This window comes from Aptenodytes patagonicus, chromosome 4 (genome assembly GCF_965638725.1).
Source record: "Aptenodytes patagonicus chromosome 4, bAptPat1.pri.cur, whole genome shotgun sequence".
In the NCBI taxonomy this organism is placed as follows: domain Eukaryota; kingdom Metazoa; phylum Chordata; class Aves; order Sphenisciformes; family Spheniscidae; genus Aptenodytes; species Aptenodytes patagonicus.
The window spans coordinates 81973290-81988768 of NC_134952.1; the positions used below are offsets into that span (position 1 = coordinate 81973290).

At 41.6% G+C, this 15479-nt stretch overlaps 1 protein-coding gene across 5 annotated transcripts in view; it reads right to left on the minus strand.

Moving 5' to 3' along the window:
* Positions 1–15479, minus strand: part of UGT8 (UDP glycosyltransferase 8) — a 49114-nt gene that overhangs the window by 19685 nt on the left and 13950 nt on the right. For 4 of the 5 annotated variants that reach the window (XM_076337316.1, XM_076337315.1, XM_076337319.1 and 1 more), the window contains exon 2: positions 7066–7889. In XM_076337316.1, coding sequence (XP_076193431.1) covers positions 7066–7887 — 822 coding nt within the window. In that variant the 5' untranslated portion in view covers positions 7888–7889. Of the gene's footprint in view, positions 1–7065; positions 7890–13590; positions 13742–15479 lie in introns of those variants that run through there. The other variant, XM_076337317.1, reaches the window with a different exon arrangement.

A 15479-nucleotide genomic window follows, 5' to 3' on the forward strand; every position in this document is an offset into this window, starting at 1 on the left:
GGGCCAGGTGTGGGACCGTCCCTTTTCCTCCCCATCCGTCACTTTCGGTTCTTCCTCTGAAGCCTCCATCCTCTCCTGGAGGGCCCTGCCGCAGACACCTCACCACCCCAAACAACGGGTGCTAACCCAACACTAACCCAGCCACAGCATATATAAATGCCCAAACAGATTATCAGCCAAACACGAGTTATCCACTTCACTTGAATAACCTTTAAGCAACTAGGACATTTTAAAAGAAAAGTTGGCTTGATTACAGAGATTATTTTTTCAAAGTCAATAATATTAATAATTAGGTGTACTGCTCTTCAATGTCAGCTTTGAACATGTCCCAATTTCCCAAATTATACAAACATGGTGTTCAAACTCAAGCACGTTCCAAATACTACAGAAGAAAGTATGCCTTTGGAAGTAAGTTCCTATCTTCTGTTTCTCTACATAATGTTAGAAATTATCCTACAGTACGCTAGAGAAGTAGACCATGGAAGAAACACGAGCTCATTATTTGTCCTACATACAGGTCAGTCTTAAAAACTTGCAAGTGACACTCACAGTTAAAGCACTGCACATAACCAAAGCGAATAAATCTTGCTGATTTCTGCATTCCAATATGAAAATGATGAATTAGAATACTGAAAGCCAGAAAACTTGTTTATAACAGTAGCTTATATTAACCTTTTTGATTTTTTGTAAGTAAAGAAATATAGTAAAATACCTTCTGTTGCTTTTAACTTTCTTAATTTGACCTATGCAACATCCAAGGTCTGAACCTTGTGTTTTCCACTCCCGATATACACAATCATTTGAGCTGAAGAAATAGCCACTTCATACCACTATCCATGCACCAAGTAAACTTGCTTTTCGATGGACAGCACAGGTTTGCTGAAGAGGTTTGGTGTTTTTTCATCAGATCACTGGATGCCAGCTGACGTTTGGCACATGTACTTGGAGGACCTGCCTGCCTGACCAAGTTTTACTGGAGATACTTAACCGACTTCCAAAATCAGCCCTGCATCCTTTTCCCCCCGTGTCTTACACTACACAGGTAGATGCTGAGTCACGTATCTTCCTGAATTTAAAATGCAGCGGTATAGCAGGAATAGACATGGTTAATCAACCTAGCCATACTGTAGCATCTCAGACTGGAGACTACGGCAGTTTTATGACTGTGGGTACTTGAAGGGCTCAGGCAAGACTTACTTGTGTAGCAAAAGATCAATTGTTGGGAAGGAAGAAGCTTTATGTAGAAATATTTTTCAGAGCCAAAATACATGATCATATGGTTCAGCACAAAATTTACACAGTGCCCCATAATCTCTATCATCCTTAAAAGGCTTTTTGCCTCCCCAGCCGACCATTACATGCATTTTAAAACAGCTCTAGATTTGCTTCACATCACCAGAAATTTACTGTCAAAAGTAGCTCTAAAGAACTATTCCCCAGCCTTTAAAAAGATAATATGATGGTGCTAGGCCATGCGCAAAAATCTATTGCTACAGTCTGCAACAGCTTATAGACAGTGTCCTTGAATTTGAATGAAGGAGAAAAATCTGATCGAAGGAATAAAACATCTCTTTATTCTTCCACCTAATTTTAAAGATAAATACCAGGATCAGCTAACAGACACGTAATAAATATACATCTGTCAGCAAGACTCAGAAAAAAAAGACAACTTTTTAGTGAAGACATTTCAAAGCCACCAATTTGTTACATAGATCTAGATCTATATAACAACAAGATTAGATAAGAGATCTACAGGGAGGAGCAAGCATGTTACTGTAATTATTATTTGTTGACAGCTATGGCTGAAAGAACAGCTTCTACTTCTGAAACGTGAACACCCTCCTTTATAGCATAAATTTAATTTACTCAGGTATGGAAGAATTAAAAAAAAGGAAATGTCATTTGTTTCCCTTTTCCTATCAACAACAAATGGCATTCAGTCCAAAGAAGTACCTCAAGATCAGCGTTGAAGAAAACGCATTGTGTTACACAGAGGTAGTTATGAAACTTTAAAAACTACGCAGATGTGAAAAAGCAGCTCAACTTAAAAACTACAGGGTTGCATCATTTTAGTTTGTGATTTTTTTTTTTGTAAACACTACCACAGATTCTCTCAAGTACAACTGTATCTAAACCGCAGGATCCAACCTATGTTCAAACGCACCTACATCATCATCGAGTTGATGGAAGGGAATCCTTTTGAAACACTGTTCGTCTGCTTTTCTTGCAGGGAAGAAGCCTGGTGTTTTCCAGTGCCCTCTGCCCCCTCCTCACCAGGGACCAGGTATTCCCCAAGGCATCGGCTTGTAGCACCTTTTGGGTTTCTACCCTGATTCAAGGACATCTCTTATCAGGCTGATTAATGCCTAACTCCATATCAAACGAGTCACGAGATATAAACACCATAGCAGAGGTTTCCCCATTGTTTCTTAAAACGTGTGTTACTTTAAAAGGCCAGCTTCATTCAGCTTCACAAGACCCCTCAGGAGAAGTGTAATAAGAAAGAGGCAGAGGAGCCTTTTCCTTTCCTAATGGCCACTGCCAGTTATCTGGAAAATACTGCCAGGTAACACCATACACTTAATAGTTTAAGTCAGCAATGACCTTAAAGACTTGATATTTGGTCTGTCTCTAGCTTTTGATCTTTTAAGGCTAATTCTGCTTGCGCTGTCCTCTATGCAATTCAAAATACACTCTTTTTGAAGTTAACTATAAAAACCCTGGAGTCTTTCCCACGTGCATGTAAGATTTTATTCACTTATGGGTAATGGGTGCAGCCACATTAACCGTTTCCTTGTCTTTTACAGAGCACACTATTTACACAAGAACAACTGTCTAAATCCACATGCTTTAACGAGCGAAAATAGCACACGAGCTACCACAGAAAAAGACTCCTAACTGTGCTGTGTCTATTGCCTACGCTGAGCTTTGTAAAGCAATGATCAGCCCTTCTACCACGATGAAACACAGTGACACAAGTTCTGCTCGGCTTCATCCACCTGCAGCAGGGATCAGAAGAGCACAGGAGGAAATCTGCCATCATCGGGAATTTCAGTCACTGACTGACATACCGCCTTCTCTGTAAAGGGCAAGACTAACCCTGCTACTACCGAGGAGAAAGCTCCCAACTGCCCGCGCCATGCCGCAAGGCACCGCAGGGAGCCAGGCAGAGCCGTGACCTCCAAAGGACCCGCTGCTCTCCTCGCTGGCTCTTGGCTCCCGCTCCTCGGCATGCTGATCACTGCAGCCGCGCTGAGGGACACTGCACCAAGCGCAGACTGACATCGGGGCACAGCCTTAGAGGGAGAGCAAAAAGAAGGATTGGAGCCCGGCAAAGGCTTCCCGAGGCATCTGGGCAGGCTGCAACCCAAAGACACATTTGCAGTTCGCGTACCACAGCCGGGTGCTGCGCGCTGCAGCCATAATTGCTACAGAGGTCAGCAGCAGCTAAAAATCATGCCTGCCACACGAGCTAACTGCATGATCAGCTACTGCTGGTTTCTGATCCATGCCAGGCAGTAAGGATACACACCGGTAAGGCCAGTTCCCTTCACAGGTGACACACGAGATGCACAGCTAACATACAGTCCCAGCAGGGACTGCAGCCTGCCCCTACCTGAGCACCGTGCCAGCACAGCAGGGGCTCTGCATAGACACTGTGCACGCTCCAGCAGCTTGACTTTGGCTACATAGTCTATTGTGGTCCCCGGTCTGAGCGTCCCCCCACGAAGCATGTCCCTTAAAGCCCTCCAAAATGCCAAATGCCGCTACAGACCCTTATGTCTCCTATCAGACACCAGCAAGCATTTGGTTTGCAGGTGAAAAAAAGCTTCCTGCGTAGCATCCTCCAAAATAAATCTAGTCTACCTGCACCAAAAGTACTCTACAAAGGGAACCCACATGCAGGAAGTGGGGATGATTGTGGGATTTACAAAACCCTTCCGTTGCCCTGAACCAAAATATTAACGTAGATGGGACAGGGGCAGAGCAAAGCAAGAGTCAGGTTTGTTTCCCCTCACACACACACTGTTACATGACATGGATATTCAGCACCCCCCTAAAGCTGTGTTTTTCTAACTTTTCTTTAAAGAAAGTTTAAGGAAAACACATGTGCAGACTCTGAGCAACCACAAAACACATCCCCCAGAACTAACAACAGCCATCCTGTAACAGTTTAAAAGGCCTTGACCATTGTCTTCACTTTGATTGTTTAATTATTACTCTCTGCCTTTTCTTTTCGAGATGTTACTTATTAGCAGAAAACTAGAGCTGTTCAGTTATGTATAGGAATTCTGATTCGGTTAAACAAACTACTTTTTTCCCTTTTTCACCACCACCACCCCCCCACCACACAATAACAAACTCTCTCTACCAACAAGGCAGCAGTGCCACTGCTGAGGTGCCTGGGTATTTTGCATTGAGCAGGTATTTTGGACTTGAAAAAACAACACTGACTTTTTTCCTAATACTATCACAGAAAAAGTGGATGAGGCTACTTATAAGCAGTTTTGGAGAACGTAAGACCTGAATGGCTTGTAATAGTAACTTAAATCCGTCTGTTAAAGCTGTTGTCTCCAGCCACGTGCCCCTCTTTTCTGATGATCATCTCTGGGCAGGAACATGGCTTTCGTTTACGAGGCAGCTCCTGAAGCATCACCATTTCCAGCCCAGCACAGAAACGTGAACCAGCTCTGCTTCTGACTTACCTTAATGCACCAGGCTAAAAGCTGGAGAAAATAAATTAGCAAAGGCTCCTGCCTTGGAGGTGCCGCAATAGCTGAAAACAGTCACAGCACTAGCTATCCAATTTTAATCTGCCAGAATAAAGCAACAGTTATGAATTTTATCTAACTGTTCAGTAAAAACAAACTGATTGCCCAATAATTTACCTACAATACATACCACAGTGGATTATGCGTAACAATTTAGGCATGGACAAATTATATGATAAGAGATTAACACACTCACTTTGTCTCTCTCGCATTCAATCAACTCCCGTGCTTAGAACACTAAGAATGAATTGCCCAATAAAACTGAAGAGAAGGTAAATAATGTCTCAGCTCACAAATAATCACAGGGTTCCCCCCCCACCCCACTGTAATAAGTATTTGCCAGCCTGTACTCTACCTACAGGTCTATTTCAAGGTCACTGTCAGTCTGGTTATATTAAACATTTTATTTACTATTCCACCTTCTTGCATCGTAAGATATTGTAACAGGTTCACATCTGTGGTTCCAGAGTAAATTTAGAAAGTACACAGAAAAATATTCTCAAAAGGCTCCAAATATATATTCATATATGTGTGTACAAATATATATCTCTATCTATACACACACACCCCTATAGCAAAACATTGAAAGAAAACTGCTCCTTTCATTTTCTTCCACTCCATTTTATAGCAAAGAAAGTATCTGCTTTTGAGAACAGTTAAGTTTTTACCCTAAAGACCAATCCACAGAGACAAAAAATAGACAATGTTGACATAGTGCCCAAATTTATCATATAACAAAGACATTCTTCTTCTTACAGAACAAGAAAATACCGGTTTGGAAAATGAAGAACTGAAACTCAATGCAGCCAGCAAGGTTTTCCTGGAGAAAATAGGGCTGAACTTTGTTTAGACAGCACAGGGCTACCTTTAGTCTGCTTTCTCCAGCTATCTGTGCAGCCTGACGCTTTCTAAACACTAACACATTAATGTACACACAGGAAGAACCAGTTAGAAGCAGCACTGTTATGGTCATCTCTGATGACACCTTGGAGAACAGACAATAGCATATGTTGGGATATAACCAGTAGCATGTTCAGAGTGCGATCCAAGTGCCTGCTTTCATTCAGCTCAGGTGCATTTGAAGTTGAACAGGGGAGGGAAAAAAATGATGAGGGAATTGGCTCAGACACTCCGCATCCTGCAGCCCAAATCAGAGAATTGTCTGGCTCAGACACTCCGCATCCTGCAGCCCAAATCAGAGAATTGTCTGTTTCTGAGTTGGTGAAAAAAGGTACCGCTAAGTCAAGACACTACCAACAGTGCAAAGAAAAAAACAAAACAAAAACACCCCAGCCTTCCACAACAAATTTTCAGGCTAAAACAGATGAAAAGTGGGCCTGGCAGTTTTCGTGCAAAAAGCAAAGGCTGAACGAGGCATTTTTTAGAAGCAAATTGCTGAGCACTGCAGGTCTACCTACCTATTTATCACCTAGCCAGAAGCATCCATTAATAATCACCTCCAACTCAAGATCTATTTGTTTATGTGTACATAAATAGAAGTGTAAATGACACGGTTTTCTGTGAAGTTTGGGTCTGCCTGTCACTCACCATTGTGTTGCTGATATATCCAAGAGGCATTCTTGGATATCAGGTATCAAAGACCACATGGTACACTGAAGTAATCAAGCTTAATCATTAATCTGTGCAGCCAGGATTTCTGGAATCAATTCAGTCACTATTACTATTTCAGTCTGAAGTTCAGTACCTGATGGCCAGTAAGTGTAGAGTAAAAATTCATATCCGAGTACAGCAGTGGTGCCATTTATGTCAACTCACATCATCTCCATTTCTCGGCCTATACACAGTTTCTTCATGCTTATATATACACCTAGTTTTAAAGACATTTTTACCTATCAAACCAAGGGAAGCAGACTCTCCATAAAAACACTAATACCATGCAATTAGATAGTATAACCTATCAGCTGGCTTTTTCAAGCATAAGCAGTATTCATCCGTTCTCCCTTCTTCCCATTTTAACCCACACCTAGTTAGAAGCTATAGATGTAATTTCCAAGACAGCGTACGCTGTTTTTCCCTCTACTGACCATTAAGCACCTTACTCAAAAGCAAAATACTTCCTGCAACCGCTAAAGACTCATTTTGATGAGTTTGTGTCTGACAGCTCCCCTCACCACCACCCCAAGCTACTTCCAGTGACTTCAAGGGTCTATTTCACCAAGCAACAACAAAAGACACTAGATCCCATTTGAAATTCACTGCTTAAAAACTGCCACTCATCATATGAGGTCAACCAGATACCACAGAAATTACTGTAAAGCTCAGCAAACCTTACTTCTGGCAGAGGGCTGGCCGGTTTGGTTAGGATTCCTCCCACATAAACAACATTGGGTAGTGTAGGTCTTGGAAACTCCAGTGCTACATCAGTACAAAGCATCCACAGGCTGGATCCATGAACCAAGTCATACATGGACCGTTCTGGCAGAACCTTGTATTTCTGCATTATCCTTTCGTATTTTGGCAGAACCAAAAAACTGACTCCAAATCTTGAAATAAGATAAACAACAGTATTTTTAATCCTCTCAAATAGGTTCATGTGATCTGTGAGCAGCGAGTTAAATTCTGGAACGTAAGACAGGGGAGCTGGAGCACCCACTTCTGCTGGATACCAGAGGCCAGTGGAAAAGACAGCATATTTAACCCCTAAAAGATGAGCTATAACAAATCCACACATCTCATTGGGATCTACCAGAAGCAGGTCAAATTTTTCCTGTTTCAGGGCACGCATGAGGTTTCGGTTGCCAACAATCATGTCACAGTTCTTGGAATAGTGGTCCAGGATATCGAACAGTTCAAGAGCTGTCAGTCTCCCAGAGAAGATACTCCTCATCTTGGACTGGAGAAAGTCATCCGAGGTGCTGCTGTTAAAGATCCCTGGGTAGCGCTGAAGTCTATAGTGATTAGATGGAGGAATCTCTCTGCCCTCAGAGAGGAGAAACACTGTCTGGTGACCTTGGTCATGCAAGGCTGAGGCCAGAGTCTTGAAAATATAAAGATGGCTTTCAAACATAATTGGCGGCACAACAACGATTTTGGCAGCCCTCGCTATCCCGACAGCACTCCACAGGAGAATGAAAGCTGGAGCGTACGGCTTCATAGCTGAAAAGAGAAATAAAAGCATTACATCAACAGAAAACAGGTTTGTATGCTACCTGGGAATTTAAAAAAAATTATGTGGCCACCCTGGAAAGCTAACCACATCTCCCTATTTCAAAGACATCTTTGCAGCAGTCACGGGGAACAAGAGAGCCACTCGGCTTCAGAGTGCATTTGGTAGCACTTTGTTTCCAGCGAGATCTGCCTTTTCCCCTCCCCTCCCTTTCCATCTGGCATTAGGGGTAGACAAGAGACTTCTTCCAACACAGATACCGATATGGTACCTGCATTAAATGGCAGCAAAACCAACTGAGACAATGAGGTTGGTACCCTCCACAGAGATACCGCGTGCACTGCTTCCAAATTATAGATGCCATCCAACAGCTGCAAGATCTTGAAGTCAGCCCTGAAAGCTAGATCGTGCTACATTTGGGATTATATTTACAAGTACAACTGCGTTATTCTCATTGTAACATATTAAGTGAATAAGAAAGATGTTAAGTTCAAAGACCCAAAGGCTAAAATCCTGTATTCACACGAGACCCAAAGGATGCACTGGTGATTTTCAGTGCATAGGATACAAGATGACTCTTATAAATACAATTCAGTCTTGCCCCCTCAACTGGTACTTCTAATATGTCCATTTTAATTTTGTAGTTTTGAGCACACCATGCTTCACACTACTGTTAACATGGCTACAAGCACTTCTACCACAAGGTCTTGGCTGATAGTCACCCACAGCTTTCAAGCTGTCCTCCTTCAAGTTGAAACTCTCTATTCTGATTTAAGGATAACATTTTCTGCCATTTTGTCTTCATGTAAGCCAATGGGAAGAGAAGATTTTTTCTTCCCCTCCTAAAAGGACAGGCAAATTCATGCCATGTTTTTCTTTAGTATCAACACTGATCAGACATATGGGGGTGGAAAGTCAAAATCTGGCAGGAAGACACTACCATCAAATAAGAACCAACTTAACTACTTTGAGCTTTCAAAATTACACTTTGTGTACGAGACCAAGTGAAATAACTGGAGTTAGTACTACATACACGAACATCACAACTTCCATGGAAGCACTTCTAGAAGTACTTGATTCTGAACCTACTTAAATCGGCGCTTAAGCATGCACTCAAGCACGAACTCTAACCTATGCCGAAAACCCCACTGCCGTCCTAAACACGCACAGTTCCTGACAGTAGCAGGCTGCCAGGGAAAGAGAAAATACTACGCGCCCCTCTCCGTGTCTTGGTGAGTAAAGCCTGTAAAACACTGTATGCACCAGATGAAAGCAAAACACATTAGAAGCATAGAGAGGGCATGTCAGAAAGCTCCTCAGTCACTTTAACCCTCCTGGGACAGAGAAACAAGTGCAAGCCAAAGCAAGCAATCTGCTCTTTTCTGATGCCAAACCAATCCACGTGGAAACCCGAGTCTACTGCAGTGTCCTTTATAAATAAGCACAACAGAAACAGGTAACACCGCTACTCAGTCCTTGTTATCTCCTTACAGTGCAGTCTTATAACCCTCCTACAACAGATTGCTCAGGACTTTTTTTAGGTTTTTTTTTAATGTTATGTGGGTTACCAGCTCACCAACAGAGCATCTCATACTTGTATTGCTCCTATATAATATTGAGCTTTCTGAATGATGCCCCCATTTTCTCCTACTCCAGCTTCTGCAAATGGCTTGACTTTAAAACATTTATAAGCATGCACCAAGCTCAAGTAAAGTTGGAAAATCACCACAAGGTACATTGACTATTTAAATCAAGTTTCTCACATGAAAAGTTTACTTACTGGATTTGAAGCCTCCTCCACACTTGTCTTGAGAAAGTGTTAGCCTAGGAGATTACCAACCATCACTTAGAGAACTCTACCAATTTTAAATTAATTATCACCAGCAATAGCGCGCACAAAAAATTTCATTTGGGCAGAGACATATGTTTTTTGGGGGTTTTGGATTTTTCTTTCTCAAGACAAAGCCCACAGCACAAAGATGCACAGCAAAACCTTATGGTACCCATGGGCAAGTAGCGATGAACTGAAATACGGAAAATTTATTGAGATCTCCACACCACCACCACATCCACAGGCTGACGAAGCGTTCTGGGAAGTACTCAGAGGCTTTGCTGTTTCTAGGCACAAAGCTCAATTTTACAGAGATAACGCTTTAGGGGAAGAGGGAGGAAATGACTTATTGGTAATATTTGCAGCAGCATATGAAATCTTCACTATACTGCACCATTGTCTGACATCAGGAGACATCAATTTTTTTAAGCTGCCTCAATTAGAGTGTTGGAGATTACCCTAAAACATCTCCTTGGTGAACAGCAGTAGTTAAATCGAACTAAACAGCAATCCTATTCACTCTCCAATAAAGTTGGAAAAAGCATTCTTACTACAAGAGAAACAGCTTACCTCCCAGCGCGAAGGCCTGACCTACCAGAGAGTTTAAAGTATTAAATTGCCCTTTTAGTTTAGGCTTTTGCTTTCACTGGAAGCTTTCTAGAAAACCTGCAGCACCCCATAGAGCTCAGCTGCCCTCCCAGGAGCTCCCATTTAAAGGATGTGCCAACACCGAGCCCCGCTCACCATCCCACTTTGCTCCCATCTGTAAAACTCGCAGGTTTCAGGCCCCAGAAGAGGATTGTGCAAGTGCAGAAATACACAGGCTTGGCATAGCGTTCAATATTGCTACCAACGAGCCGTGCTCAGCTATCTTCAAGAGGGCCCCACTGGAGGATAACACTCATTAGGTAACTGTGGCTTTAAAAAAAAATAAGTAAATAATGGTTCATCAATGAAATATCCAAGCAAAATGATTAATCAAACTTGGAAAAAAACTGTTATTGATTACACCTCCCCATCCTATAAGCATTGCCACAGTATTAAGCTACTGCTCCTGTCAACGATAGCAATATTACAAAACCATGAATGGAGGTATAGGATTGGGAAACTCAGAAACAGTTAACATGTCTATCAGCGGTATAAATCAAAGGTACCAGGAGCCTGAGGGCTAGTCATGATCCAACAGGTTGCTAGATGCCCGCATGCCAGCTGTACTTTGATCTCCTGACCCGAGACAGGCCCGGAGCACAGCACAGGAAGATAGAAGCCTTAGCCCTAAGGCGTATTTTCCACAGCCAGGGTTATGCACGTGCCACCAAAAGCCATGGGAACTACAGCTGTACTTCCCTGGGATGACAACGATACTGCCCCACCGCTTCCTATCCCCACCCTCACCGAGCAGCAACATTTTAAATGGGAATTGCATTGGATATTTTACTCTTTATAAAGGTATTATAAAGCACTACCTACCTAACATGAAAATCTGTCAATATAACTACAAGCAGTTTACCAAACATTAGTTTTTCTCCTCTTGAGGTGTATCAGCGTCAAGACATGACGCAACACACTTCCCCAGGAGTCTGTAGCTTGCAGTATCTTTGGAACTGATAAAAAAAAAATCACTTCTCAAAAATGTATTATGCAACTCCCCTTTTCAATGCAAGCATCTTCCACAGGGACAGGGAAAATATATGTACAGGACCTGCCAAGCCATAGAGATATTAAACACATGATGCTATTAGAGAAATGCCGATTAAGTGACATTTTTACTGGGAAAAATGGCATTGACCTTATACTGAACTTTTGGCAGGAACCTGCAGGATGAAGCCTCACGATTTCATCCCCTGGCCAGACAGAAGCAGGGAGCTTGGAAGGTTTGTATTTAACAGGAATGAGGGCAATATGTAACAGCACTTTGTAAGCCAATTAATCACGAGCATAATTCCCATTTGGCAGACTGGGAGGGGGGAAGAGGTAGGTGCTCGGTGCCATCAGCAGGGCAACACCACATGACTACGCAAGCTCAGCTCCAGGCTCGGCCCCAGATGCCCCTTCACTCCGACCGTCCTCAGCAACAAACTCCTCCAGCACGTCACACATTCCCACCAAGACAGGGAGAGCTGCGGAGGCTTGCCTATTTCAACAGGAATTTCTGATGCGGCTCATCTCCAAAAGCAGTAAGCAGCGACTAGGCGGAGGGAGCTTTACAGGGGTCAGGAAAATTATGAGATGGTGCTCAGTTGGAAGCCAGCTAATGAAAACCAAAGCACGAGGGCTCTTCCCACTAACTTCCAGTCATACTCCAGCTGTGAACTCCCAGAATAAATCACTTGCCAAAATAAGTAAAAAGGATCAACATCCAATGCAACTGCTTTCTGTTTCTGAATACCAGGAGCGTGAAAAAGAATTGTCAAGTGTCCTAACAGAAAAGAGGAGAGAAAACCCAAAGCCAGAGGATGATGTGTTTCTCCAAGATAGTTAACAACATAAAACCAATTTCTACCTCTCTCAAGTCCTTCTGCTTAGGATTTGCTTCCATTAAAGAAGATGTTTTTGGTGTCTGAGCTGGTATATAACATCCTTTTATAACAGAGGGTGAAAAGAAAAATCCAAGTTTTCTAAAATTTAAAAAAAAAAAAACAACCAACCAAACAACCAACACCCCACAAAATCATCACTGAATTGAAGCCATTACTACTTTCAGCCAAAAAGCCCTAAAAGCAATGGTATGGAGGGAAGGGGAAAAAAAAAAAAAAAAGAGATGTAGAGTGGCTTTATATGAGTGAAACCAACTGCCAACTGTAAAGAGTTCACCTACTGGAGTGCAGCAAGAAAAAGTTAAGTATTAAAGAAATACCAAGAGGTTAAACATTAAACTTATTCCAACAGCTTCTCGTAAAGTTAGTGACCTACATGTGGTTTTTTTTCAAATGAAAGAGAAAGTATGAGTTTTAAAGTGTGCTTCAGAAAACCAAGCACATCCACAGAAGACTGCTGGAGGGATGTTTTCAGCTGACCAAAACAGTTCTAAATCCCGATTTTTTTTTTTTTTTAAAGTATTTTTCCATTCACCCAGAAAGACCAAGCAGGATCTAGAACAAGTATGACTATACAAAAATCGGTGACTTCCATAGGAAAAAAAATAAGGGGGAGAATCCTTTCCCCCCATTGTGCACAAAGGCCTGATACTTGAAAATTGGGCAAGATGGAAAGAAACTGAATGACATTTACATTTATATAAGTTATATGAAAAAGTCTTAATGTTTAAATTAGTATTATAAAACTGAACTAATACTACAGTTATATTTCAATCTTAAAAATGGTTTTAAAATAATTCCAATTAATAGTTTATGTAACAGTCAATTACAATACTGGAATATATACCGAAGATTAGATTTACTGCCAATCCTCAATAATCTGCTAATCACCCTGTAATTAAAATTTACAGGCATGTTTCGGTTTTTTCCTGCTTTATAACACTGGCTGCCTACCTACTATCTCTGAATCTCACAGAAATAACTATTTTCAAGCCAGCAATACCATTGTCAGTGTTTTCCTCCATTGTAGTGAGATCTAGAAGCAAAAGAGGCTCTCAAGCACCTCCGTACGCAGCACAGCTTGAGTTCAAACCACACAAATATTTATCGCTACTCAAAAAAGTAAACAGTTCTTATGCACTTGCACATACTGTAACAATACAAAAAAAAGTCCTTTTATTGACTAGTAACACATAACACTCCTGACTTCTAAAGCGGCAAATGACATTTACAGAGACCGAGTTCAGCGATGCTATTAGCTTTTTCAAGTTCTTCCCTTCTTTTCAGCCTTTCTTTAGATTTGCTAAGGTTTGTTGAGTTTACCTGGGGAGTTTGGTCAGAAGATTGGGACCTCTGCCTAGAAAAGTGTCCTTCATACTAAACAGCAGCGCCGTACCGACAGCAAAGGAGCAATCTTTCTAGCTGCTGATCTCTCTCACCTTACCCAAAGAGCTCAAATTACTCATTACAATTTAACAGATACCAGTACACATTAAAAGGAGCAGGCTTACCAACTAGACTTCCACCTCTGCAAACCCAAGTGTGGACGCTAATTAGCATTGAAATGACTATGCCCAAACAGAAAGCTAACTATGTGCATCACAGGAGTATAATTATCAAAAAAGGGGGAAAATTTGAGATTTGTATGCGTTTCAGCAAACCACGCATGCTGCGAGCTGCCGTCAGAGTTCTGGTGATGTGCAGATTTACTACTTAATCTTGCTCACAGTATTGTCCTCTCTTTTTACTATCAGTTCATTACACAAAACTCAGTATTTTAGAAGGGAGAATACAAACCCTGCTTTCAGAGCTGTAAACTCTCCAAAATTTCACGTTAGTGATCTGAGCCAATTGGAACAAAAAGCAGAAAAACAGAAAACTTTTTTGGACCAAAAGAAGGTATATTTTATCAGCAACTAAACTTTTATTAAAAGTTGCAAATCTGATGCAGTTTCCACATAGGGAGAGTCGATCTTGACCAGTTATCGGTTAGTACTGCAGCTGCCTGCAGCGGGCCCCAGGCCAGGCTGCTACAGAGCCGGGTCCCTCTTCTTTCACCAAGCCAAACTCGACATCAGTTATCCCACCCGCTCGTATCTCCATCCGAGGTCAAAAACCAGAACCACAAGCAGTGCAGCGTCACCTCAGCAGCCAATCCCACCTTACCATGCCCAACAGCAGCATTTACCACAGGTAAACACATACAGTGTGTTTATTTCTTTTAAGATAGTATGTATTGTAGCGGTAAGAAGAGACACATATGGTCAAAAGTATGGTGAGAAAAATGCTGACCTGAATTGTGGCTGAAAGACAACTGGCTACCAAGAGCACCACAGACTCCCTCAGAAAAACACATAAGCAGCTACTGACTATAGTTTGCTACCGCTCTTAATAAAAAAGAAGCATTAAAGAGGAGAAAGAAATGAGCATGGATCTCAGATTGTTATCTGATGCATTACCTGTGTTACTCGATTTATTGAAGCTCCAGTTCCGCCCCGCCTACTCAAAATCCCATTGACGTTAACTTCTTATGTGCATATCTGTTTGCTTTAGCCATTATTAAACACAGGTTTTTCAAATAAAGCATGGTATCCAACCTTCACAGGCTTGTAAACATTTCTGTTGAACAAATACGGAACCAAGCCCTGCAATGCTAGTTGCATGACCAAAGGCCCCGTAAGCAAAGCATTTTATCAAGCCTAAGATAGCAAGGAATGACTAACAAAAAGCACCTACAGTTAAGCATAAAGCTGAAAGAAGAAAATATTCCAAGACAAAGAAAAGGTTCTCTAACGTTGCTTACAAGATGGTTCAGTGATAAAAAAAATACAGCTAAGATTTGGTTTGGGTGCATGTATCATGCGAGCAGCTGATATTAAAGACAAAAATATATATACACACACACAAGCATGAATGCAGTGCATTGATTCAAAATTGGGGAAGAGCGAACAGAGAAAAGTAGTCTTTCCTTCTATTTGTGACATCCTCCAAGACATCTCTTGAAACAATACAAATAATTTTTCAAGACCCCCTCAAAACAATTTCTGATTTAATACCAGTCCACATCAGTATTTTTTTGCTAAGCACCAGAGAAAGGAAATGCTACCTACATGAGGAAATGCACTGACCAAATTATGTATAACAGCAAATCTCCGAAGATGATCAAGTTATCACAGACACAGGAAGATTTTAATTAGCAGCATAACAGACAA